The 26,826-nt window shown below is 44.1% G+C and overlaps 1 protein-coding gene across 1 annotated transcript in view; it reads right to left on the bottom strand.

Annotated features, from left to right (window-relative positions):
* KCNMA1 (potassium calcium-activated channel subfamily M alpha 1) overlaps positions 1-26,826 on the bottom strand; it is a 728,670-nt gene that overhangs the window by 69,133 nt on the left and 632,711 nt on the right. Inside the window, exons 19-20 of the mRNA XM_060126951.1 lie at positions 6,582-6,705; positions 2,358-2,582 (exon numbers count right to left, since the gene is read on the bottom strand). Coding sequence (XP_059982934.1) covers positions 2,358-2,582; positions 6,582-6,705 — 349 coding nt within the window. The remainder of the gene's footprint in view (positions 1-2,357; positions 2,583-6,581; positions 6,706-26,826) is intronic.

The raw sequence follows: 26,826 nt of genomic DNA on the forward strand, positions 1-26,826 counted from the left end.
ACTGGTAAAACAGAAGGGTTAGGATTGGAGGAGAGGGGCATGACCCCCACCTGCTCTGTGTCCTGGGGGTGGGGACCAGAGAAGAACTAATCAGGCCATCCCATGCGATAGGGCCCCAAGGGCATCATTTTGGGGTTCACCGCCAGCCACCAGCCTCCTTGATCCTCCAACCTGAATCCAGCTTCTGACTTGCCTTCATGGAGACCTGAGCTGTCTTCAGCTCACTGGCCGTGTAGGGAGAGGGTCTGTCAACTGCCTATGTCTCTGGATGCCTTCCTCTCGTTCTCCTTCCTGGAAAGGGGGCTTTGAGAAGATTGGACTTGGCTGCAGAGATCAAGCCCCTCAGCCCTCTTTTATGACTTGGTGGCGGTCATGATACTATTCCCAGCCTCCAAAACGTAACTGCAAAGTGGAATTATGGAGGGAGAGGCATCTAGTGCTACGGGGCTGGGAAGCTACTAATTCCAAGCTCCGGAGCAGGACCTTTCGAGAGAAGGAGAAGTCTCCCCCTTTTTACTGGGGTCTTTTGGTACAAAATAAGTCTGACCAACTTCCTGAATCATTTCACCAGTGTATAAGCCTCAGTTGCCTACATCCATATTCCTTTAATTCTCACCTTGTAGGGAATCCACCAGTAATTGTGATATAAGAAAATCCCTGCACAGCTGTACACGCATGATTTCAAAACTCAAGAAATACAAATGACATACACAGAAACACCTTGTGTTTCTCTGGGCTGGTCCTATATCTGGGGCCCTGTTTAAACAATGAAATATGTGGAGACATAGGTGAAGGCCCATTCCGTACCAATATGTTGTGTTCAAGTGTGATAAGTTTTGGAGGGTTTGAAAAGGCCCTGCAGGTAGGAGAACTCATTCATATAGATGCAGGCAGATGAGTGGATGTGTACAAGAGCGTACAGAAGGAAACACACACAACAAATACACACAGAAAACATCACACCCACACCCCCAACACTATACACATACACACATACATAGACTCCTGTATCCCAGAAAACTAATAAGCTCTTTACAAAATACTTTTAGACCCTAGTTCATGGTTCCCAAGGACCATGTGGAAGAGCACATGTAGGAAAATAATCATGGAAATATGTAATCACAACTATCATGTTTCTGAAATTAGGTATATATCTGTTTATGGTCTTTTATGTGTATGACTATTTTTCTGCAGGTGACTATGTTTAACCACATGTGTTCAACTAAGTCAGTGAATTTGGGGCCCAGCAGCCAAAAGATATCTGTCTATATTTTTCTCAATTCTTTATATATTTATTGAGTGCCCACTGCGCCAGGGATACATTAGGACACATGGTATTGATAGCTACGAATGGGCATTACTTGTGGATCGATTCTTATGTCTTCCTTATTGAATTATATTACTTGACTCTTCTTTTTCCATTTCCGAGGTTCTAGAAGCTGATAATAGAAATAACAAATTTCAGCTCTGTAAGTGGGAAAAAAGCCAGACTTCTTAAAATATAGAATAAAATCTGTGTTCCTCAGTTTTAGGGATGTGAACTTCCAAGAAAGATGTTTGGAGTATAAGTGATACTTGCATAGATTTGTGACCTGGAGAACTATATCAAAGGTTGAAATGTACAGTGCTCTACAATTATTTGAAAGTTTATGGAAAATATATTGATTAACGATTGGGAAGTAGTTAGTTATGTGACTCCCAGATCACGTATCCCATGCCCTCTCATTAAATTGTGGAGTCCCAAATTGTTCCTTTTAGATTTGGGTCCTAGTGTTTTGTAATCAAGAACATCACATGCACACACGTGCACACATGTACACACACACACAATCTCATGAAAACATTACTGGGCTTCTAAATGACTGGGAGGGAGGGAGGGGTTGGCCAGCAGAAGGGGCTGGCCTTTTGTACAACAGAAATAAAGAACTCTGTTAAATGCATTTCGTTAAAAACAGAACATGGTAAAATAAGATTTCTCCAAGCATTCATAATGTCATAAATAAAGTGATATAAATAGTTCCTTATGTAAATTCTGCTATAAGTGCTATAATATTGCAAAGCGCTGGGTTTGGGTAGGCAAGAGAGAGACTGTATAGACACTGATATGGTTAATACGTTTGATACCAGCGAAACTCCATGACTGGTGAGTGACTAAACTTGGCTGCAAATCCCTTTTAATAAGGTCTCCCAGGGTTTGGATATTCCTAGACAGAGCATAGGGGAAGGGCTGAGTCCTCAGGTCCATAACCAGATGAAGCAGAGGCATGATCAAAGCTACAACCACTCTATCCATCTGGGATTTTTCTTTTGTGAATGAAAAGAAGAAAAAAGCATTGCTAATGTGACCTTGGACTTACAGGCAATATGGACACTTTGGGGAAGTTATGAAGAGTCTCCCATTCCCGCTTGAGGTACTCGATGGAACCCACAAACACAATGTGCTTGAGCTCGTGGTAGTGAAAGTTGCTGGCACGGAGTGGCATCACCAGGTTCCGGAGGCCAATCAGGGCTGAAGTGACATCGCCAAAGATGCAGACCACCACGTGGCCACTCAGGACGGTCATGGCGGCTTCACTTCGAGTCTGCCGGAGGGAGAAGGGCACAGGCATTGGAGAGATGGGGTTGTGAAAAGGACTGAAAAAATCACTTGTGTAAAATACCAAGTAAACAATTGCTGAGTGCTTACCATGTGCTATTATGTTTTTAATTTCTTCATGTTATATACATGCCATATATATTTATAATTAGAGTATGTGTGTATAAATTACATTGGTGGAATAAATACGTGCAAACATATATTCACACATATCACTACCTTCTCTGAGAAAAGATTTAAGGAAGATATGCCATCCATACATAACAGCAGAACTTTCAGGGGTAAAATAAGAGGGAATAGCAATATTTATGTCATTCGGAAAAGGAAGTCTTAGTTTCCAGGAAATTGTTGATAAAATGAGCTGTCTTGTGCGCTTCTGTTGCTGAGATGATGATAAAACAGTCAGACCCCTGCTGGCCTCGGCTTGAGAAATGAGCTCCAAATTCTAGACTCATCGATGGGATCTCATAGGACGTCACTGCATCAGTAGGTAGAACACGATATCCTGAGCCAGGGGCTGGCAAACTCTGGCCCATGGGCCAAATCTGGTCCACCGCCTGCTTTTTTATGGCCAGTGAGCTTAGATTGGTTTTTATGTTTGAAAATGGGTTGAAAAAAAATCAAAAGAAGCATATTTCATAATATGTGAAACTTATATTAAGTTCAAATTCCACCAAATTTTATTGCAACACGGCTAATCTTACGTAGGTATTGTCTGTGGCTGCTTTTACATTACAAAAGCAGAGGTGATTAGCTGTGACAGAGACCGTATGGCCAGCAAAGCCTAAATTATTTATTATATGACCCTTTCCAGAGGGAGTTTGCCGACCAACGTCTACCGCTGCCTTGGGGTTTCCAGGAACATGACTGGAGTGGCCACCTGTGTTAAGTCATCAGAGGAAGATTCCCAAACAGCCACTAAAAGGATCAGAACAGCAAGGGCAACAAGCCCATGTCTTCCCCCAACTTTAGGCCTGTATTTACAAAGGAGACAAATGAAGGAATAAATCAGCCCAGTTAGAGCTTCCCAGGAAATGCACATGATTAGCTACTGCTGGCCCCACTGCTCACTGTGTTCATGCAGAAAGTAACACAGGAGGCCAGTGCTGGGCCTTTCTCTGCCTCTTTCTGGTCTGGTGCCTCCCATCTTGGCTTTCTTCCTCCCGTTCCACCCACTGCATGTCTGGATGGCCCCCCGTGTGGCTTACGATGCTTTTGGGGAGGCATATTAATGTCCCCTGCACATATCAAACTCTGCTCGATTTAATCCCTAGAATTGACCAGTGTATTGATTGTTTAAATGCCAATATTGCAATTCACGATAATGTCAGGGTTATTACAGTAACCCCCAAGGAGAGGAAGAAGCAAGCGTTCACTCCCTGATCGTTAGACTAAAGCAGGGGCTGTCACCATTATTGGTTTCTCTCCGCAACAGTACACGGACATCTCAGACGGAGGCCATAAAAAATGTCTTATAAATAGTGACCAAGGAGGACCCACTAGGGAGTCACACCCCACATCACTGCTTCATGGATGGTGCCTGGAGTTAGTTATCTTGGCTGCATGGAAGTGTGTGTGCCTAGGTACCACCAGCAGAGGGTCAACCAGTTTTGTAATGTGCTGTGATGGGACCCCTGATTAATTTTAATTGACCGGTCACCTGGGAGGCTAGCTCCCTTCAGCAAGCCTGAGGAATACCAAGCGGGTCCCGAAATCTAGAATAGGAAGGTAGGGAAGGCATCAATTAGCAGAGTGGCCAAGGCACAGGTGCTGACCACAGGACATTAGATCTGGGGACCAAAACACCAATCCTTAGACCGGCCACAGCAATATCACCTGGAGAACCTGGTAAAGATCCCAATTCCTGGGACTCAGCCTTGGGGAGACTGATTCTGCCAGGTTTAAGACGCAATAGAGAAACTACTTATGTGTGTATCTTGAGTTTCCTACACATTCTTCAAGGCCTAGTCCAAATGGGGCCTTAAGAGCCATAAACCCCTTCCAAGATCAACTGTTTGTATCCAATAAGACTTCCCCAGCCACCTAAACACATACTAGATTCAAACAGCACTTTGTGCCTTGTAACGCTAAGCTTTGAATATACTGTTTCCTGGTACGTTTATATCTTTTAATTAGATGGTCATTTCCTCAAAATTACGGCCGTCTCATGTTTTCTAACCCCCAAAGCAGATAGTATCCTGTGCCCAGAAAGCATCCGCCTGTCGCTGGCTCTTCCAAGCATCCTCATCTCTGTGCAGGGTTACCTTACAGAGGGCTTTTGGGGCCACGCTGTCTAAACAGCACCTCCCAGTCCCTTTCTCGCCTATGACCTCACTTTATTTTCTTCATAGCACGTTATCAGTATCTCAAATGTTATTACATATTCATTGCCTACCTGGAGATCTGGTCTTTGCCCCCACTGGAACAGAAGCTCTATGAGACCAGTCAGGAGTTGTTGTACCCCCAGCAACAAGAACAGTGCCCAACATGTAATAGGTTTGTCATAAATGTTTTGTTAAATGATGTTATGTTTCAGGTGAGGGGAGTAGTAACTGGCCTCGCTCAACCCTTTGGTGCTGGCAGGGGGCTCTGAACGTCAGTCAGCCATGCACTCCTCAGGATTATCTAGGCAAGCCATTAAAACCTTGGATCCCGCAATGCCAACCAAGCCTTTGACCTGTCCCCAGGTGGGTAACACCAGGATGAGTCTATATCCCTAGAGCAAAAGTGGGCCAGATACAACATCAGGATGTAGACACGTGCAGCAGCTTGGTGATGAAAACCATTTGCACTCCTTGGACGGGGGCTGTTTCCTAAGAATTCTGACTTTCTGTGCTTTTGTCTGTAACTTTCACACCTCCCAGACAGCCTCCAGCACAAAGCTGTATTGGTTCTTAATGCTCGATTATAATTAAATTGAGAAATCACACACACATTCAGATAAAACACAGGGAAAAAGCTAATGGATTAGAGCACAAAGCCATTCTGAGGAACTGGAACAGTCCTTTCTTAGGAAGGGTGGCCATGACATCAGAAATGATAGGATTTTCCTGGTGGACATAAAGGAGCAGGCCACAGCAATCCGGGGATTAGAAAGCACAAGGGAGAAAGAACCTTTCCATCTGAACTTCCTGATTATTAATCCATTTTTCATGGATTAGCAAGACAATAAACGGTAGGAGATGAAGGCATTAAAGCTTAAAGCTCTTAATCGGACAAGTCTAAAGAGTAGAACGGATTGTTATCTATGCTGACATTCTTGGGACACACCAGAAGAAGCCCACTACTGCTACTGAGAGGAGTCAACCAGGAAACGGCGCTCTGAGCCCCAGCCTTCCCGAGGTGGACCATGGTCACCCTTGTCATCATCAGCAAATGTGATCTGCCTGCCTACATCGTGTGCTAAGAAGGATCACAAATACGCAAATCAATTATCTAGAAGGATACAAGACACTGTTACAAACAAACGACAATACAGGTAGCATTCAGATTTCTTCATGGCATTTAATATATAATAATAATAATAACACGTAAGTTTATGGAGTCCTATAAACTTATTAAAACGTATGGGTTTTAATCTTCACTACCATCCTATGAGTTAAGGTCATTCTCGTTCCATCTTCTTACACATAAGAGATAGAGTGTAAAGAGCTCCAGTGACTCGTCCAAGGCCACACAGCTAATGGCACAGGCAGGCTCTGGCCCCAGAGCCATGTCCATAGGAGTTATGGTACATACTGTCTCCCATGATGCATTTCACACCCTATGGTAATGAGCCAATACATATTCAGTGATTGAAAATTCCACTCGCAGGTCATGTTCTGATGAGAGTTCTAGCTGTTTCAAGACATGTCCTGAATATTAAGTATAAAAATAATCAGGTGCAGGGACTATCACCCCACCATCCAGTTAGGAAAATCTCATTCCTAGTAGACATAATTTGGGACAGAAGAGGATGGCATCAATTCTGTAATCTGTCACTCACCAGGATGACTTTCTCTATCTCCTTGGGTGCACACCAGTGAAACATCCCAGTAGAGTCGTACTTCTTCACGTTGGAGTCCATGTTGTCAATCTGATCATTGCCGGGAATTAACAAGGGGTCATGCCTGGGGAGAAGAGGACAGGAAAACCGAAGTGGAAAATGTGATAAATTATAAATGGAAAGTGCCCCCTGCGTTACACCTCGGAGGAGATGAAAGATGCAGAGGAAGTGGTTGTCACTGAAGGCCACTCTCTTGCTTGCAGAACCCATCCTTTGAAAGATAACTACCTCAAACCACCACCACCACCACCTCCTGGACACGCAGGTGACCTTTGTCGGGTAGTAATTCTGCCTTTCTCTCCTGTTCTCCTTTTTCTAAAATGGACTTCACATCATTTTGTGGATTTAGTCTCCCTTCTTATGGATGTCTCACTCCTTCTATTCTCCTTTTACCAGCTATCCAATCTCTCCATGAGACACACACACACACATGCACACACCCTCAAGTGTTGTTATTAGCATTGGCAATGAAGAGGAAGGAATAGGAATAGAGCCTCATGCTGACTGACTGACTGGCACGAGGACGGAAAGCCAATTACTCGCTCCTTCTGACTACAACTTCTGACGTGATGCTCTTCGCACTAAAAGCTTTAATAGGCTGCACTTTAAATATTTTAGCAATTTGCCCAATCAGATTTTGCTCTCCCTGGCTGAAGCCCTTTAAAGATTCAGCAGCATGTCACTTCAGAGCAGACTGACTACCAAATGCCCACATCTGGAATACATGATTTCAATACTAAACAACACCCTCGCTCCTTGCCTTGACAACTGTATTTGCACTCACTGTCCAATGATGCTCTCCCCTACCCCTACCTTCACCTCCCAACTGCCACACTCCTTAGATGAGAGCCTCAAGCTCAGAGGCATCTTAATAAACTTGTCTTGAATTCTCAGAGCTACAGTCACCCCCTCTTGCCTCGTTTACTGGAGGAAAAGAAAGTTGCCTCTACAGAGGCCTCCCCTCCAGTGGATGGGAAGAGCCTTACCGATAACCTCAAGAATTACAATAGAATCAGGCAGCTCTAACAAGCTTACAGCATAAGAAATATAATCCTGCATCTTGGTCCACATCCATTGTCTAGATTCTATCTCTGATAGAGATTCTGCACCTCTATTTTCAGGGAGGCATTTGGGTTTCTACAAGAATAACTGCATAAAATTAGGACAATGTCCCAGGAATAGTTGGCTATCTGTGCAGTGGAGCCATTTTCCCTGAATAATCTTGTCAATTCAAGATAGAAAATAAAAATGAGTTGAAATTCCAAAATTTACTGTAAAGTGATTTTACCTTTGAAACCATCTATTTCAAGCATTAAAGAGTGAACTTTATTTAGTTCTTAGTACTTCTTCCTCTGAAATTTCTCTGGTATTTCTCATTTGTATGTTCAGAACAGAGACAGTGGGATAGCAATCCCTCCTACATGGCCCAGAGGCCTATTATTAAGTCTTCAGGATCTCTACCATGGCCCTCCTAATAGGCCTTCCAATCCCACTTAAGATGGGAAGACTCTCACTGCATTTATTTATTCCTGAGAATTTTCTTTTAGGCTACACCAAATGACAAATATCATGTGAAGCCATCCTGCAAAGTTATCTTCAATGAACACGCTAGATTACTATAGGAACTGTCATATCTGATCTTAAAAGGAGAAGAACAGTTAGCTCGGAACATCTCGGTAGATGGGTTGTTGGAATGTGAGAGGTGTTGTAAACCAGCAGGTCACCTTTCAAATACTGAGCTCCGTCAAAAATGCTAAAATAAAAAGGCACTTGCTGGTAAGAATGGGTCACAGATCAGGGCAAGATCAAATCTGAATATTTTTGTCCTTGAAGACTCTTTAAGAGTTCTATAGATATCCACGACCCACCATAAAGAAGAGGTCTGAGAAAATGAACAGACTGGACTCTTTCTTCCCAGCCCTAGAAGAATGTATTTCAGTTGGGAGTGGACCTTAATAAATTTGTCCTGAAGATACAGAGCCAGGCTGTTTATTGGTTGGAGAGGAGGTATCATCTCAGGGAGGTCTAAGACCTGCCCCCAGTGTATTCAGGATTTATATTCATATAATATTAGCAAGCAAGCGAATGCTGTAGTAAGCTGGCCAAAATTCCTGTCACAAAATACGCACCTTGAGGGAGAGGAGATACATTTTGATTCCCTATCTTTTAGGGAAGCAATCATCCCTTGGTTACTCTGGCCTCCAACCCTCATCCTAGAAAAGTAAATAAGGTGGGAAGATGCCGAGTTAGCATCTCCCCACAACTAGGGCACCTGCCGGTCGCTGGTGGAGGACCCTGACACCCAAGGAGACAGGAGGAACCCCCAAATGAACTGGTAGGACGTGGGGGGACTGAGAGGGGAGGAGAAGTGGAGGCCAGACAAGATTGGCGCCCCTGAGGCCAGGGAGATCAGGAGAGGCAGGCGGGAGGGGCCCTCCGGAGGAGTGGGAGAGGAGCAGAGGGCGACTGCCCTGCCCACTCGGGCCAGGAAGCCTGCTGAGCCCCCAGGTGAGGTCCCCCGCCCTCTGAGACCAGGGGTGGGGGGCACGCCTGGGCCCCTGCTGTTCTGTTGAGCCTAAGCCCCACCCCCCACAGTCCCCAGGGCCTTTTCCAGCCCAGTGGGTCCTGAGCCTCGGCCCCGCCCACCGCCCAAACCTCACCCTTGCTTAGGCCCCGCTCTCCACAGCCAAGGCCCCTTCCCCCTTTTTAAATTTTCCTTTCCCTCCTCCTCTTTTTTACTATTGTGGTACTGTTGTACCTTCCGGTTGTTGATTCATCTATATTTTTATTTTTATATTCTTTCTAACATATCTATTAGTTGCCTAGTCTAATTTTATTTTTGACTTTGTTTCTTTTTCTCACCACCCCACATGGCTTGCGGGATCTTGGTTCATGAGCCGGGGGTCGGGCTGAAGCTCCTGCAGTGGGAGCTCTGAGTCCAAACCACTGAACTAACAGAGAACCCCAGACCCCAGGGAATATTTATTGGAGTGAGGGCTCACGGAGGTCCTCATCTCAGCACCAAAACCCAGATCTACCCAACAGCCTACAAACTCCAGTGTTGGAAGCCTCAGGCCAAACAACCAGTAAGACAGGAACACAACCCCACTCATTAAAAAAAAAAAAAGGAAGATGGCAAAAAAATATGTCACAGATGAAGGAGCAAGGTAAAAACCTATAAGACCAAATAAATGAAGAGGAAATAGGCAATCTACCTGAAAAAGAATTCAGAGTAATGATAGTAAAGATGATCCAGTATCTAGGAAATAGAATGGAAGCACAGATTTAGAAAATACAAAAATGTTTAACAAAGATCTAGAAGAACTAAAGTACAAACAGAGATGAACAACACAATAACTGAAATGAAAAATACACTAGGAGGAACCAATAACAGAATAACTGAGGCAGAAGAACGAATACGTGAGCTGGAAGACAGAATGGTGGAAATAACTGCCAAGGAGCAGAATAAAGAAAAAAGGTTGAAAAGGATTGAAGACAACCTCAGAGACCTCTGGGACAACACTAAACACACCACCATTCGAATTATAGGGCACTCAGAAAAAGAAGAGAAAAAGAAAGGGTCTCAGAAAATATTTGAAGAGATTATAGTTGAAAACTTCCCTAACATGGGAAAGGAAGTAGTCACCCAAGCCCAGGAAGCACAGAGAGTCCTATACAGGATATACCCTAGGAAAAACAGACCAAGACACATATTAATCAAAGTAACACAAATTAAATTCAAAGAAAAATATTAAAAGCAGCAAGGGGAAAAACAAAAAATAACATACAAAGGAATCCCCATAAGGTTATCAGCTGATTTTTCAGCAGAAACTCTGCAGGCCAGAAGGGAGTGGCAGGATATACATAAAGTGATGAGAGAGAAAAACCTACAACCAAGATTACTCTACCCAGCAAGGATCTCATTCAGATTCAATGGAGAAATCAAAAGCTTTTTAGACAGGCAAAAACTAAGAGAATTCAGCACCAACAAACCAGCTTTACAATATATGCTAAAGAAGCTTCTCTAGGTGAGAAACACAAGAGAAGAAAAAGACCCACAAAAACAAACCCAAAACAATTAAGAAAAAGGTAATAGGAACATACATATCGATAATCACCTTGAATGTAAATGGACTAAATGCTCCCACCGAAAGACACAGACTGGCTGAATGGATACAAAAACAAGACACGTATATACGCTGTCTACAAGGGACCCACTTCAGGCCTAGGGACACATACAGACTGAAAGTGAAGGGATGGAAAAAGATATTCCATGCAAATGGGAATCAAAAGAAACCTGGAGTAGCAGTACTCATATCAGATAAAATAGACTTTAAAATAAAGACTGTTAGGGCTTCCCTGGTGGCGCAGTGGTTGAGAGTCCGCCTGCCTATGCAGGGGACACAGGTTTGTGCCCCAGTCCGGGAAGATCCCACATGCCGCGGAGCAGCTGGGCCCATGAGCCATGGCCACTGAGCCTGCGTGTCCGGAGCCTGTGCTCCACAACGGGAGAGGCCACAACAGTGAGAGGCCCGCGTACCGCAAAAAAAAAAAAAAAAAAAGACTCTTACAAGAGATAAGGAGGGACATTACATAATGATCAAACAATCAATCCAAGAAGAAGATATAACAATTATAAATGTTAGGAGAACGTCAATACATATGGCAAATGCTAACAACCATGAAAGGAGAAACTGACAGTAACACAATAATAGTAGGGACTTTAACACCCCACCTACACCAATGGGCAGATCATCCAAACAGAAAATAAAAAAGGAAACACAAGCTTTAAATGACACAATAGACCAGATAGATTTAATCGATATTTACAGAACATTCCACCCAAAACTGGCAGAACACACATTCTTCTCAAGTGCACCTGGAACATTCTCCAGGATAGATCACAACTTGGGTCACAAATCAAGCCTCAGAAAATTTAAGAAAATTGAAATCGTATCAAGCATCTTTTCTGACCACAACTCTATGGGACTGGAAATCAGTTACAGGAAAAAAAATGTAAAAAGCACAAATACATGGAGGCTAAACGGTGTGCTACTAAATAACCAAGAGATCACTGGAAAAATCAAAGAAGAAATTAAAAAATACATAGAAACAAATGGCAATGAAAACATGACAATCCCAAACCTATGGTACACAGCAAAAGCAGTTAGTTCTAAGAGGGAAGTTTAGAGCAATTCAATCTCACCTCAAGAAACAAGAAAAATTGCAAATAAACACTCTAACCCTACACTAGAGAAAGAAGAACAAAGAAAACCCAAAGCCAGTAGAAGGAAAAAAATCATAAAGATCAGAGCAGAAATACATGAAATAGAAATGAAGAAAACAATAGCAAAGATCAATAAAACTAAAAGCTGGTTCTTTGAGAAGATAAACAAAATTGATAAACCATTAGCCAGACTCATCAAGAAAAAAAGGGAGAGGATGCAAATCAACAGAATTAGAAATGAAAAGGGAGAAATCACAACTGACACTGCAGAAGTACAAAGGATTATAAGAGACTCCTACAAACAACTACACACCAATAAAATGGACAACCACAAAGAAATGGACAAATTCTTGGAAAGGTACAATTTTCCAAGACTGAACCAGGAAGAATCAGAAAATATAAACAGACCTATCACAAGTAATGAAATTGAAACTGTAATTAAAAATCTTCCAACAAACAGAAGTCCAGGGCCAGGTAGCTTCACAGGCAAATTCTATCAAACATGTAAAGAAGAGCTAACACCTATCCTTCTCAAACTCTTCCAAAAAATTTCAGAGGGAGAAACACTCCCAAATAATTTCTACAAAGCCATCATCACCCTGATGCAAAAACCAGAAAAAGATATCACAAAAAAAGAAAATTATACACCAATATCACTGATGAACATAGATGCAAAAATCCTGAACAAAATACTAGCAAACAGAATCCAACAACAAAGAATCATACACCATGATCAAGTGGGATTTATCCCAGGGATGAAAGGACTCTTCAGTATACGCAAATCAATCAGTGTGATACACCACATTAACAAATTAAGGAATAAAAACTATATGATCATCTCAATAGATGCAGAAAAAGCTTCTGACAAAATTCAACACCAATTTATGATCAAAACTCTCCAGAAAATGGGCACAGAGGGAACCTACCTCAACATAATAAAGGCCATATACGACAAACCCACAGCAAGTATCATACTCAATGGTGAAAAACTGAAAGCATTTCCACTAAGATCAGGAACAAGACAAGGACGCCCACTCTTGTCACTCTTATTCAACATAGTTTTGGAAGTCCTAGCCATGGCAATCAGAGAAGACAAAGAAATAAAAGGAATACAAATTGGAAAAGAAGAAGTAAAACTGTCACTGTTTGCCTATGACATGATACTATACATAGAAAATCCTAAAGATGCCACCAGAAAACTACTAGAACTAATCAATGAATTTGGTAAGGTTGCAGAATACAAAATTAATGCACAGAAATCGCTGGTATTCCTATATACCAACAAAAAAAAAATCAGAAAGAGAAGTTAAGGAAACACTCCTATTTACCACCACAACAAAAAGAATAAAATACCTAGGAATAAACCTGCCTAAGTAGGCGAAAGACTTGTACTCAGAAAACTGTAAAACACTGATGAAAGAAATCAAAGATGACATAAACAGATGGAGAAATATACCATACCATGTTCTTGGACTGGAAGAATCAATATTGTGAAAATGACTATACTACCCAAAGCAATCTACAGATTCAAAGCAATCTACAGATACAATGCAATCCCTACCAAACTACCACTGGCACTCTTCACAGAATTAGAACAAAAAATTTTACAATTTGTATGGAAACCAAAAGACCTCGAACAGCCAAAGCAATCTTGGGAAAGAAAAACAGAACTGGAGGAATCAGCTCCTCAAGTTTGAACTATACCACAAAGCTACAGTAATCAAGACAGTATGGTACTGGCACAAAAACAGAAATATAGATCAATGGTACAGGGTAGAAAGCCCAGAGATAAACCCATGCACATATGGTCACCTAATTTATGACAAAGGAGGCAAGAACATAAAATGGAAAAAAGGCAGCCACTTCAATAAGTGGTGCTGGGAAAACTGGACAGCTACATGTAAAAGAATGAAATTAGAACACTCCCTAACACCATACACAAAAATAAACTCAAAATGGATTAGAGACCTAAATGTAATGCCAGACACTATAAAACACTTAGAGGAAAGCACAGGCAGAACACTCTGTGACATAAATCACAGCAAGATCCTTTTTGACCCACCTCCTAGAGAAATGGAAATAAAAACAAAAGAAACAAATGGGACCTAATGAAACTTAAAAGCTTTTGCACAGCAAAGGAAACCATAAACAAGACAAAAAGACAACCCTCAGAATGGGAGAAAATATTTGCAAATGAAACAACAAAGGATTAATCTCCAAAATATACAAACAGTTCACGGAGCTCAACATCAAAAAAAAAAAAAAATCCAATTTAAAAAATGGGCATAAGACCTAAATAGACATTTCACCAAGGAAGACATACAGATGGCCAAGAGGCACATGAAAAGACACTCAACAACACTAATTATTAGAAAAATGCAAATCAAAACTATAATGATACCTCATGCCGGTCAAAATGGCCATTACCAAACAGTCTAGAAACAATAAATGCTGGAAAGGGTGTGGTGAAAAGGGAACCCTCCTGCACTGTTGCTGGGAATGTAAATTGATACAACCACTATGGAAAACATTATGGAGGTTCCTTAAAAAACTAAAAACAGAACTACCATGTGACCCAGCAATCCCACTACTGGGCATATACCCTGAGAAAACCATAATTCAAAAAGAGACATGCACCACAATGTTCACTGCAGCACTATTTACAATAGCCAGCACAGGGAACCAACCTAAATGTCCACTGACAGATGAACGGATAAAGAAGATGTGGCACATATATACAATGGAATATTACTCAGCCATAAAAAGAAAGGAAATTGAGTTATCTGTAGTGAGGTGGATGGACCTAGAGTCTGTCATACAGAGTGAAGTAAGTCAAAAAGAGAAAAACAAATACTGTATGCTAACGCATATATATGGAATCTAAAAAAAAAAAAAATGGTGCTGATGAACCTAGTTGCAGGGCAGGAATAAAGATGTAGACATAGAGAATGGACTTGAGGACACAGGGTGGGAGGGGGAAGCTGGGGCAAAGTGAGTAGCATCGACATATATACACTACCGAATGTAAAATAGTTGGCTAGTGGGAAGCAGCTGCATAGCACAGGGAGATCAGCTCGGTGCTTTGCGATGACCTAGAGGGGTGGGATAGGGAGGGTGGGAGGGAGGCTCAAGAGGGAGGGGATATGGGGACATATGTATGCATATGGCTGATTCACTTTGGTGTAAAACAGAAACTAACACAGTATTGTAAAGCAATTATAGTCCAATAAAGATCTATTAAAAAAATGTTTCCTACTGAAAAAAAAAAAGTAAATAAACAAGCCTGATGATCAATTGTCGCTCAGTGAAAAGAAAGAAAGACAGCTTTTTAAATGTCAAGCCTCATGAACTAGGGCAGAGATTTGGGTACACCAGGTATCATTTGACACTAGGGCTGTAAGCCAGGATTTGCACTGGAACATCCAGAAGCCTCAGGGAAGTCTCAGTGGTAAGCCACGCTGCACTCCGTACTTCCTGCAAGCCTCTCAGCCTGCCCCGGATCATGTAAATATAAGTCATCCAGGATGTTACTACAAGGGGCTGATCTGAAGACTGTCAAAAACCTCCCTGAACAAAGATATTTCCGTTTCTGATCAGCCATGGTACCTGAAATTTGAACTTTGGTTTCCTGAATCAGTAAAGCAATCAATAAACGGGAATCCCCTCTTCTGTGCCAGGAATGGAGGATACCGCAATGTTGAAGGTACAGTCCCTAGCCAGAGAGTTATAATACAGCGAGCAAGAGAGAAAATGTCCATCAACGGTTGTGATACACTGTGGTAAGTGTTATAGCAAAGTGAATGTACAAGGTGGTCTGAGAACACCAGGAAAGCTGTGAATTGCCTGGTATTTGAGTAACATCAAGAAAGGCTTTGCAAAGAAGGGTTGGCAATAAAAACAAAAGAAACAAATGGGACCTAATGAAACTTAAAAGCTTTTGCACAGCAAAGGAAACCATAAACAAGACAAAAAGACAACCCTCAGAATGGGAGAAAAAGGCAAAGCCTTTTTTTTTTATTTTGCGGTACGCCGGCCTCTCACTGTTGTGGCCTCTCCCGCTGCGGAGCACAGGCTCCGGACGCGCATGCCCAGTGGCCGTGGCTCACGGGCGCAGCCGCTCCGCGGCATGTGGGATCCTCCCGGACCGGGGCACGAACCCACGTCCCCTGCATCAGCAGGCGGACTCTCAACCACTGCGCCACCAGGGAAGCCCAGAAGATAACTTTTGATCTGAGCCCTGAAAGGTAAGGAGGAATCTCAGCATATTATAGTCATGACCCACTAGGAGCCGTTCAGATGATTGAGACCCAAAAGAAAAGAGCCAAAGAAAGGCACCCCAAACCATGGTTGGAGATGTCGTATTGCCTGACCTGAGGTACAGAAGACCTGAGCTGCCCTCAGATGTGCGATGGGAGTCAAGTGGAAGAGATGGATTTGACTGATTATGACCAATGGAGCTCAGACTAGGGATTTAGATAGAGCCAAACTCAAGTTTCCAGAAAGGAAGAACGTTTCCTTACAAATGGAAGGTATTTTAAAAATGACATGGGTTGTTTCCCAAGGCAGTGGATTTCTCATCATTTGAGACATTCCTGAGGAGCTGTGAATATAGATCGGATTTCATTATAAATTTCATTATAAATGTTGGGTGACCTTTAAGGACTTTTAAGGACTCTTCTCTCAATGAACGAGTGCTGACTGGAAGGATTTTGGAAATACTGAAACATTGTTGGGTATCAAAAGGCTGGAGGGCATGGAGTAAGCATAGAAAAGTTGTTTTGGGAGCAAAGACGGGAGATAAGAAGCACTGAAGACTGATTACTAGAACTGCTTCTCATTAACTAGATTCACTAGACGTCTGGGAGGAAGCTTGGAACGTGATTGATTTCAGCAACATGAGAGTCACTAGCTACTTTGGGCCAGACAGGATACATTTCTTTGCCATGTCTGTTCCTGTAGCAACGTAAGTGCCACAGGCTGGCGTAGGCTACTTGTCTACAGGAACTTCTCCTTCTAAATTGGACTCTGTATTAACAGGAGAAAGCCCAAGCACTTGCCATGGAGCACAACAACCAACAGTGCTTTGGTTGGGGGCGGGGGGGGGGGAAGGAGGGCCATCAGAAACCTCCCTGAACAAAGTATCCCAACATTATCAGTTTACAGAACAACAAAGAGAATCACTTTCACGGGCTCTCGGACAACTCCTTAAAGATTTACTTGGAACCGAGGCCCAATACTAGATATTGCCTTTCACATCTTAACTATTTTATATATTTCCTCAACTCAGAAAGTAATCCCAACTCCCCCAAAATGGACCATAATTGATTCAAGGCTCATTTGCCACTTACCACTTAGCCAACGTACAAGCCTTATTTTAGGGTAAAACTATGAGGTGAAGTGTATCTGCTGTGTAGTTGTTATGGTCTGAACTGTATCCCCGCCCCCATAAAATTTGTATGTTGTAGTCCTACCTCCCAGTATCTCAGACTGTAACTGTATTTTGAGATATGGTCTTTAAAGAGGTAATTCAGTTAAAATGAGGTCATTAGGGTAGGCCCTAATCCAATATGACTGTCGTCTTTATAAGAAGAGGAAATTTGGGCACAATCATGTAGAGAGGGAGGATGATGTGAAGTCATGGGGAGAAGATGGCCATCTACCAGCCAAGGAGAGAGGCCTGAAACAGATCCTTCCTTTGAGGCCTCAGAAGGAACCAACCCTGCCAACAGCTTGATCTTGGACTTCCAACCTCCAGAACCGCGAGAAAATAAATGTCTGTTGTTTAAGATACTCAGTCTGTAGTACTTTGTTACGGCAGCCTGAGCAAATTAATACAATAGTGCACCTTAAAGAAAAACGGGCACAAAGTACCAGATGTCACTCCACTGATGACCCTGGCTGTCCTTCTTGCACCTTAGGGCTCAGCTGTTCATTTAAAGGAGAAAAGCATCCTGCCATCAGTTTAGGAATACATGGAAACATACCAGAAAGACACAGTATCGTCATGAAAGAGTTTGGGTCACATACGTACACAATTGGATCTGCTCTATCTGGAAGGAAACTTCTCCCCCAGTCTTTAACTTGCATTTGAGGATCAATACTTATGAGAGTCCAACCAAAGAAAACAAGAAACCCGGACACTAGCCAGTTAATTTGTTCAGTGGAACCAAGAGAGTTGACACCCCAAGGGAGTGTTTGGAAGTGGATACCACTGAGGGCAGAAAACCACCTATTTCTTTAGTGATTAAGTATACTGGCTCCAGAGCCAACATGTCTTTCATCAGGTTTTGGCTCATCTACTGCTTGCTACATTGTGCCTTGCCTCAGTTTCTTTATCTGTAAAATGGGAATGTTAAACATTATCATTAGTTAATGGATTCAGTTTGAGGGTTGCCTAAGACATGGCATGCACTTAGCACAGAACTTGACACAGAGCATGCCCTCAATAAAGGTTAACTACTGTTATTATTATCGTTCTTTTATTCTTTGCTTAGAACTCACTTATATATTTGTAGCTGTTACAATGGTGAAAGGAGACAGGAAACAGAAAGTGGTTCAATAATAAAGGTGTGGGGTTCTCCTACTATTACTCTGACTACTAGACTACTACTACTTCTACTGTTGCTACTAAGATGACTAGCCATCATGGGTTGAGCTCTTATAAATGTTGCTGCGCTAAAACTTTTACCTACATTTTGTGATTTACTCATCACAATGATACTTACAGGTAATTTCTGTTATTATCACCCACTGGTACAGATGGGAAACAGAGTGGATAAGTAATGTAGAGAAGACAGTTAGTGGGAAGAGAACACTGCTTTGCCCAGAGAGGTCTTCTTAACTGGAAGTCAGTGCAGCGTGGCCCCCATCTTACCCCCTCCCACTTGCAGGAGGCAGCTGGATCGTGCTCATTCCCCACTGCAGCGCCCCAAGCCACAGTGCCCTCTACGTTGCAAAAAAGAAAAGCAGCATGGCGGGCATTTATGAAATGCACAGCTGGTGTGAATTATCAGTAGAAAATTTCCCCATGAGTCCCTGTCAGGACAATGTGCTAAGGAGAGCCTCAATAATCAACTAAGGCTGGGTGAGTTTTTGTCTTGTCCCAATATCTGAAGACTCCATTTAGGAATACCCACATTTTTATAACAACCGAGGAGCTCCAGTGAGTTAAATTTTTCATAGCTATGCTTCTTGAATCTCAGCTCATACCTCCAAAGTCCGCAGCTAGATATTAAGCATACCTCACTTCAAGAAAAGAATAAAAGATCATCGTTTTGAGGGTCTGCGGAGCAAGGAATGCCGCTTGCCATCAATTAATCTCAGGAAGTGAACTAAATGCCCAGCTACAGCAGACACACAAAAAGCTTGCCTTGAAGACAACAGCCTAAAGCAAAACCACAAATCTCTTTTCTAGCAAACCTGCTGTGAAGAAGGTGGCATTATATTTTAAAGAGCACAGTTCCTCTTGGAGGAAAATTCAAATTTTTTTGTGTGGCAGTGGGTCCGATGCTGGACTTCAGAAATTTACATTAAAGTACAAGTACAAACCCAACCAAACCGACAAACAAAAGGTATGAAAGAGGAAAGTTACCAAATGGGTTTAAAATTGCATCCTTTCCCTTGCTTGATTTTCAGGACCTCATTTCTCATCACATGATAAGGCCCCTCCTATCATTACAAGCGTCCCATCTAGATTGAGGCCATCTCTGCAGACGTCTCCCTGGGAAACGGGAGGCTTGATAAAATTGGGCCATTTCTCATGCCTCTGCAGGCCTTTCACCCCAGTGGCAAAGACTGATTTTACTGAGTATCTGTTATGTCAGGCACCATAGGAAGGGTACCAGAACGCTTCTGAAGCCTCCCGGTTTGCTTCAAATATTCCTCCTGTGCTGTCCTCCTCCATAACCTCAGAGACAGACGTGGCTTTCCCCTCCTGGGAGCCCTTAACAGAAGTAAGATGCTCTTTCAGAGATAATGATCTGCACAACTGTCTGGTGATGTTCTTCAGGGCAGGGAACTCCGGTTTTACTCTTCCACACATTTCCAGAACCCCGCAGAGGACCCAGTAAACAACCAACTACCAAGAGAAGCTGATGAATGATCTCTGGTCTCTGAACATCTCAAATCATTCAACAGAAACTCCCCCAGACCCTCTATGCAGACCAGAAAAAGTGTCCAGTGAGAGCCCCTTCGCCTTTGACACCTTGAGGCCATTTGTTTGAGGAAGAATCAAGGCTCTTGCGCTGTTTCTCCGTTTTACAGGGACAGTACTTGAAATTAGGGCATCGTCATCGGAAGGAAGGGGGACTCTGTAGTATGTCTCTAACCAGTCGGGCCGCCTGGAATGTGCCTGAAGCCAGCTGCTGTAACTGATCAGCAGACAGGACTCGTGTCTGGTGTACAATGCGGTCAACACAGCTGTTTTTAACAACTGTTTAGTGCTCCAGTGCCAGGGCTGAACATTTCTGTGAGAAGGGTCCCCATCACAGAAGCTCCTCCCACGGCTCTGATTCCCGTAAGCGGTGGTTCTCGAAGCATGACCGCACACCAGCTGCCTCAGCATCACCTGGGAGCCTGGGAGAAATGCAGTTCTCCAGCCCAGCCCAGACCTCCTGAATCAAGCTGTATCAGCAAGGTGCTCCAGATGATTCTGACGCTGAAATTTGAGGATCACTGCTGTAAAGGTCTGCCCAAATGGACAGGCTTTGTGGTTCGAGGCAATCCTACCAAAGTCAGCAACTACCTGCAACATACGGACTGGAAGGCTGTGGTTCTTTTCAACGAGGCCGGGATCAGAGTGAGGCCATCGAGGGGCCTCGGTGCAAAACGGAAGGAGGCACCTCACATGCCCCATTGTAGTCCTGGCCCTGTTATTCAAATGGAGAATGCAGCTCTGGTGACCAAAGTGCACCCAGGCCACCTGCTCTGACTCTCGCTCTGTGACTCTCTGGAACTTGAGGGGTTGTGTCAACACTTGATAGAAATTTCTAACCTGGAAGCCACACAAATGACTCTCTTGCTGACGTCTACCTCCAAGAGCTAATCAGCAAATAAACCAGCACAGAAAAGCAAATGAAATATTCTTTCTTATCGAGTGCAACGCTTATAATTCAGTTTTCCACCCTCCTTGCTTCCCATCGCTTCTTCCACTCCACAGAAGACAACGTCGCAGGCAGTAGCTAAGTCCTTCAGGGCAACGTTCAGGAGCCGCAGGTCACGTGCATGGGTCTCTGGCTGCGGCAGCCACAGGAGACCGGAGGGGGTCTCAGGTGGTCTCCTCAAAAGGGCCCATACTTAGGTTTTCAACACCGTAAATGGTTCTGACTCAACGGATCCGCTTCTTTCTTGGGTGCATTTTATTTCTGGGTGAATTCTCTTTCCTGCTAGGTCGCAAGGATCCTGACTTCGGGATTCTGCCCTAACTCATCCTTCAAAGCTGCCTCCACTATCCTATGTAATGCTCGTCTCTCCTGAGACACGGCTGTCCCCTACCCCCGCCCCCATCTCCCCGAGGTGGCCAACCTTGGAGCCACCTTGAGAAAACCTTCAGGCCACACTGGCCAAACTTTCTGTATCTCTCTACTTGCATTTTGTTTTCTTCTTCTGCCCGACAAGGAAACAATCAAGAACTGCTGCTCCCTAGTATGTCATCTCTTGCTAGACAGCCACCGTCCTCAGAGCAAGAAGGAAATTACTGCCTTTATTTATATCTGGGAGACCAGCCGGGAGAGCCGACTGTTCTTCAGTCCTGGAGGAGAGTGGACAACACGCTTCTGAAATGAGGGGACAGGATAATGACCCTCTGCTGTGTATGCAATGTGTCCACGGACCTGTGTCAAATCCACCAAGCCTTGGGATGACGAGACCCACCATTTCTTTCTTCTGCAGTCCCTTGAGGGCCTGTCATTTGCTATGTGTTTGTGCATTAAGAGGTGAATTTACTGAGCTGAGCTGTCCTGGCCTTCCTTCTTCATTCTGCCCAGCGAAAGAGACTGGGAGAGTGGCATTCTGTCCCCAGCTCTGAGTGGGCTCAGGCCACTTTGCCACTTTCTATTACTACAACCTTTCAAGCTGGCAGTCCTAACAAAAAGACCCCGTGAGAGGTAGGCGTCAAAAGGGAGAGGCTGGGACTTAACAAGCAGATGAGTTTACTTCATTTAATGATCCGTTAGGGCCCAAGAGGATAATCTGTTTTACTCCAATCATATTTCCACTCTGACTCAGAAAACAAATATCTAATGTTTCCTGGGTCTTATGACACGAAGCTCCTTTCACAGCGTTCAATATCTGCTTTTAGCGCTGTCAGTTATCCTTGCTAGCCTGGCTGGGGGCTATCTCTTTGTGTAAAGCGTCCACCCGACACATCCTGGGTAAATCCTCATAGCCCGTGGTATCTTACACCAAGTCCCCTCTAGCACCTGAGGGAAGAGGCGTTACTGTCATTATGTCAGGAATGCTGTGTGTCCTTCTTGGGAAGACTGTTGAGCCCACGTCTGGTCCACTATTCTGAAGCAGACCCTGAACGGTTTGGTACCCAGAGGTACCACGGGTCTCCAGAAGGCACTGATGGAGGGTTCTAAACCCGTCCTTATACTTTCATCAGTGATCCTCCCAAAACACAAGTTAGGGCCCTGCCTCCTCAAAAACCAGCAAGGTTTTGGCCTATGACAGGAAAGGCCTAATATTTTCAACTCCAGTTATGCAACTCCAAGGATGCCTTTCTCCAGTCACATCAAGCCACCCGCGATGGCCTGAGCACTTTCCTATTCCCCTCATCGGGCAGAAGAATGAAGCAGTAAACAATATGGGTTTGGAAACCAAACCATCTGGGTTCAAATCTTCCCAGTTAGGTAAGACTGACTAGATTTACTACTCTTTACATCTCTGTGACTCAATTTCCTTATCTGTAAAATGGACGAGAGCGCAATCCCTCCTCCTGGAGCTGTAGTTAGGATTCCATGGATTAACAGGCCTAACGCTCTTGGAACGATGCCTGGTGCCTAGTAAACGAAGGGCAAGGGTGGCTAGCGCTATTAGTCGAGCATTCTCCATATCCTTCACAACCCAGGCTCAGCCTCCCAGACCAGAGGTAATGAGGGCACCCTCTGCTCCCACAGCCCATGCTGGTAGGTCTCTGCTCTGTCCTTATTCCGTTTTGCTGTATACGCATGTCTGTCTCCCACATCAAACCGTGAGCATTTTGAAGACATGTAGCCCATGTAACTTGAGGAGTGTAATCCATCTTACTTTACACCCCTCAAAGACCTTCCACAACATCTTGAGTACGGTAAGCTCGCTCTAAACATTTCCCAGAAACGAATTAATCTGAGAAAAGAAACAGAAGCAGGCAGCTAAAATGCATAACCTTTCAGGCTGCATTTGAGGACACAGTGTGGGAGCCCGGGCATCTCCCCTATTACCATCTACCCACTGAAGACATATTCTCAGCGGCCAAAAAGCATCTGTGAAGGGAACTACTCGAAGGTGGTTGTGAGAAGAACCAAATGTGACAGTAGCTGGGGCCGGGATTTAGGAATCCAAGAATCTCCTTCAACTGGAGTCAAAATGGTGTCCAATGAACTTTCTTTTTCCTAGAGAGCATTTCTAGACAGATTTCACTAGAGAGTCAATGGGGTCTGGGAGGCCGCCAAATTAAGAGCCCTTGACTTACCTATTCAGAGACAAAGTTCCTGCCCTCCAGAGCCTCACGACTGAAGGAAGACAGAGCTTTCCTGACAGGGCGCAAACCCACTGAGTGGGGAGAACGGGGCAATAGGTGCTTGGCGATTTTAGAGGAAAACTAGGAGAGGCTCCTTAAATAATTCCCTGTGAAGAGACCCACAGGGAGATGAATACAGGGCCCCGGTTAACTCCTCAGCCTGCTCCTTTGTAGGATTTGAAGCCAAAGGTCTCCGTCGTGACACACAGACCCCTGGCCTGGAGCACAGACGCTCACCATTTGGGTCAATCTGGCTGTGAGGGGTGTTTTCTGTGCCGGGGTAACTACAAAACATACGGCCTCAGGATCCAGACGCGCAAAGCGAGGCAGTTCATCGAAGGATTGTGCAGAGAGTTAAGCGACACTTACGAACCAGGGTAGACCCTGCTACCAGAACAAAGGGGAGACAAAGACCGTTACTGCAGAGTCCCTGTAGCATTTCCTGCTGGCAGACGGCTTGCAAGGACCCCTCACGCGGGAGCCTGTTTTATTTGCAGAGGCCACAGTGGTAAATTAAAGCCCAGCCCAGCCCATTCCGGGCTCTCCGGTTTCTCTTGGAACTGTTCCTATCACTGCCCGTAGGCCACTAAAACCTGCCCGCATTCCGAATGATTGATTCTGCTCAAGCAGCAAGCCACAGACTCACGTCGAAACACCCACTTCAAATGAGTCATTAGCCTCCTTTACGGATGTTTCAGGCCACAGGGAATAGGACCTGGGAGTCCTATCTTTTGTAGAGTAGAAAGCGAGTGTTTGAAGATGTTGCAGGGGGGGACCTAGGGGAACCTCAAGGTGGTACAGGAACCCCTCTGTTTGCTGTCAATTAGCAAGAGGGAGCTGTAAAAACTAAGCCCCGGCAACCTCACGGCCAGGGCCAGGGATTCAAACCAAACCAAAGCAAACCGCGCATGGGCTCTTCGCTCCTACCCAGGAAAGGAAGGGCAACAGAGAGAGGGCTCGACACCCTGTCTTGGCTCCCACACCAGACAGAGTCTGCAGAGCACCTGGAACACAGAACGTCAAGGTGAAGGAGGAGCGTCTGAGGCTTTCTGACTTGTCATGGGACAGCCCGTTCCAGCTGAGCAGCAATCGGGGTGGTCGTGGGCTGGTGGGTGAAGTGCCCTGGTGACCGTAGCCACGGCCACAGCACCAGCCCAAAGGCACCAACACCAGAAACCCGAGTTCTGTAGCTCGGCAAGTTTCAGCTCACCGCCTGCCCCACGTTTAGCAATTCTGATGTACCGCGGAGCAGACAGCTCCAGCCTGGGATGACTGCCTTCCTCAGCCCCTCTCCGACAGGCAATGAAAGCAAGACCCACTTTGAAAATTCTCCCCCATCATGCAAACTGACACAGGCATGCTTTTCAAAAGCCCACAGCCAATCTGTTGATCATTACTTATTTACAAAGGCCTTCGGGCACAGAGTCCTGTAAAAACCATACTTGTTACAGTACATACTAGCTTTTTCTGCTTGTGGAAAAAAAGTCCCCCCAAGGCTACCTCAAACCATCACTTTCTATTGCACATAAAATGTAGCGCGTAACACTAAAGTATTTAATATATAGGGTATAATATATATACAGGAACGGCATTTGTGTAGAAGTATGTTACCCTGGATTTGGTCATTTGATGTTTTGCTGAAGGCTACGACTTAAAGAAGCTTCCACCTCGTACAGAAGACCTGTCATCTTGGTACCCAAGAGCCAACAGAAGAAAGAAGTACCCTTAAGCAGCAAAACTTTGACACAGCTTTGAAGCATATGAAAACAGTGTAACTCCTCAGAATTATTATTACTCAAGATCAGAGAAGTGAGCCGTACTTTACATAGCAAACAGGGACAGGGAATTTGGCTCCAAAGGTTTCAGATTTTTCAGACTTCTCTTTATTTATTTATTTGCTTCTCTAAATTTAGGCAAGAGAACGCGCCTGGGCTTTACTTTCAATGGGTAAAACTATTAGCATGAGATGAGGCGATTACCTAAAGGTGAGTAAATGCAGAGCGGATGTGAACACGACAACTGGCATCATAGAAGGGAGAGGCTTGGCAGTTGGCACATTTTATTCCTCCTCATAAACCGTAAACAAGCATGTAAATCAGCAACACCCAAGCAAGACTGAGTGAAGGGAAGCCAGAGAACTGTTGAGGAAACATTGAACAGGAAGAGAGGATGGTGACGGAAAAGGACATGGGGCTGGGTGTGTCTTCTCCTGGGACCTGCGTCCTCAACCACATGAAGACGGACTGCCCTCTCTCCACCCTAGAAAGGTGGTCATGGGGAGCCAGGAAGATGCAAATGCTTGGAGAAGGGGAGGGAGGAAGAGGAAATCGCTGTGATTTTTTTTAAATCAATAATCAAAGGGAAGAGAGCAGCCAATGGCAATGAAAAGGAGAAATTATCGTCAAGATGGCAGGTGTTTCCATGGCAGGAACCATTTAGGGAAAGCAGTGCAAATCTGAAATCACTCCTGTTTCATTGAGGTGCTGGAGAGCTAGGATGATGGGGGAAAGGAGCACTGGGATTGGCAGATGAATCGGAGACAGAAAAAGGAAGATGAAAGATGAAGAGTCCAAGGAGAGGATCCAACGGAATTCTACTGAAAATTGACTTCACTTGCCATTTCCTAGAGGAAGCTGCAGTCAAGATAGAAAGAAGAGAAAGAAGGAAGGGAGGAAGGAAGGAAGGAAGGGAGGGAGGGAAGGAGGGAGGGAGGAGAGAAAGAGAAAGAGAGAGAAAAAGAGTGCACACAAGCTCTATTTCATAATTAATATTGCTTTTAGCCTGAGCAGAACTGGATTACTTTTGAACTTTGCTTTGGCAAGTCCACAGATTATTAGACTTTTTTATCAGTCAAAATCAATTAACAGAAATTTGATTTCAATCGACAGGATAAAGAGAAGGTAATCTTCAGGTTCATTTTTGATTGTTATGATACATCTCACATATGGCCTTAAGTACAGAAAGCAGTCCTCGGAGGGACTCCAGCAGAAAGAGACTTGCTGGAGGCAAACTAACCACACGGGTTCCTCTGATTGGTTGCCGCTGTCATTAGTGCCACTGCTGTTTAGGAACTACACATAGACAGGACTTGGTGACAGCTCAGACTTTAAAGCCTATGTATTTTTCAAACAGCTTTTCAAACTGTTTTTCATGACAGAATTTTTTCAGCTCTATCATTAACTGCTGACAAGCTGACAGAATAAATACTTCAGCCTTTAAGAAGCCATCTAACGATCGCG

Source organism: Lagenorhynchus albirostris, chromosome 16, assembly GCF_949774975.1.
Source record: "Lagenorhynchus albirostris chromosome 16, mLagAlb1.1, whole genome shotgun sequence".
Taxonomy (NCBI): Eukaryota; Metazoa; Chordata; class Mammalia; order Artiodactyla; family Delphinidae; genus Lagenorhynchus; species Lagenorhynchus albirostris.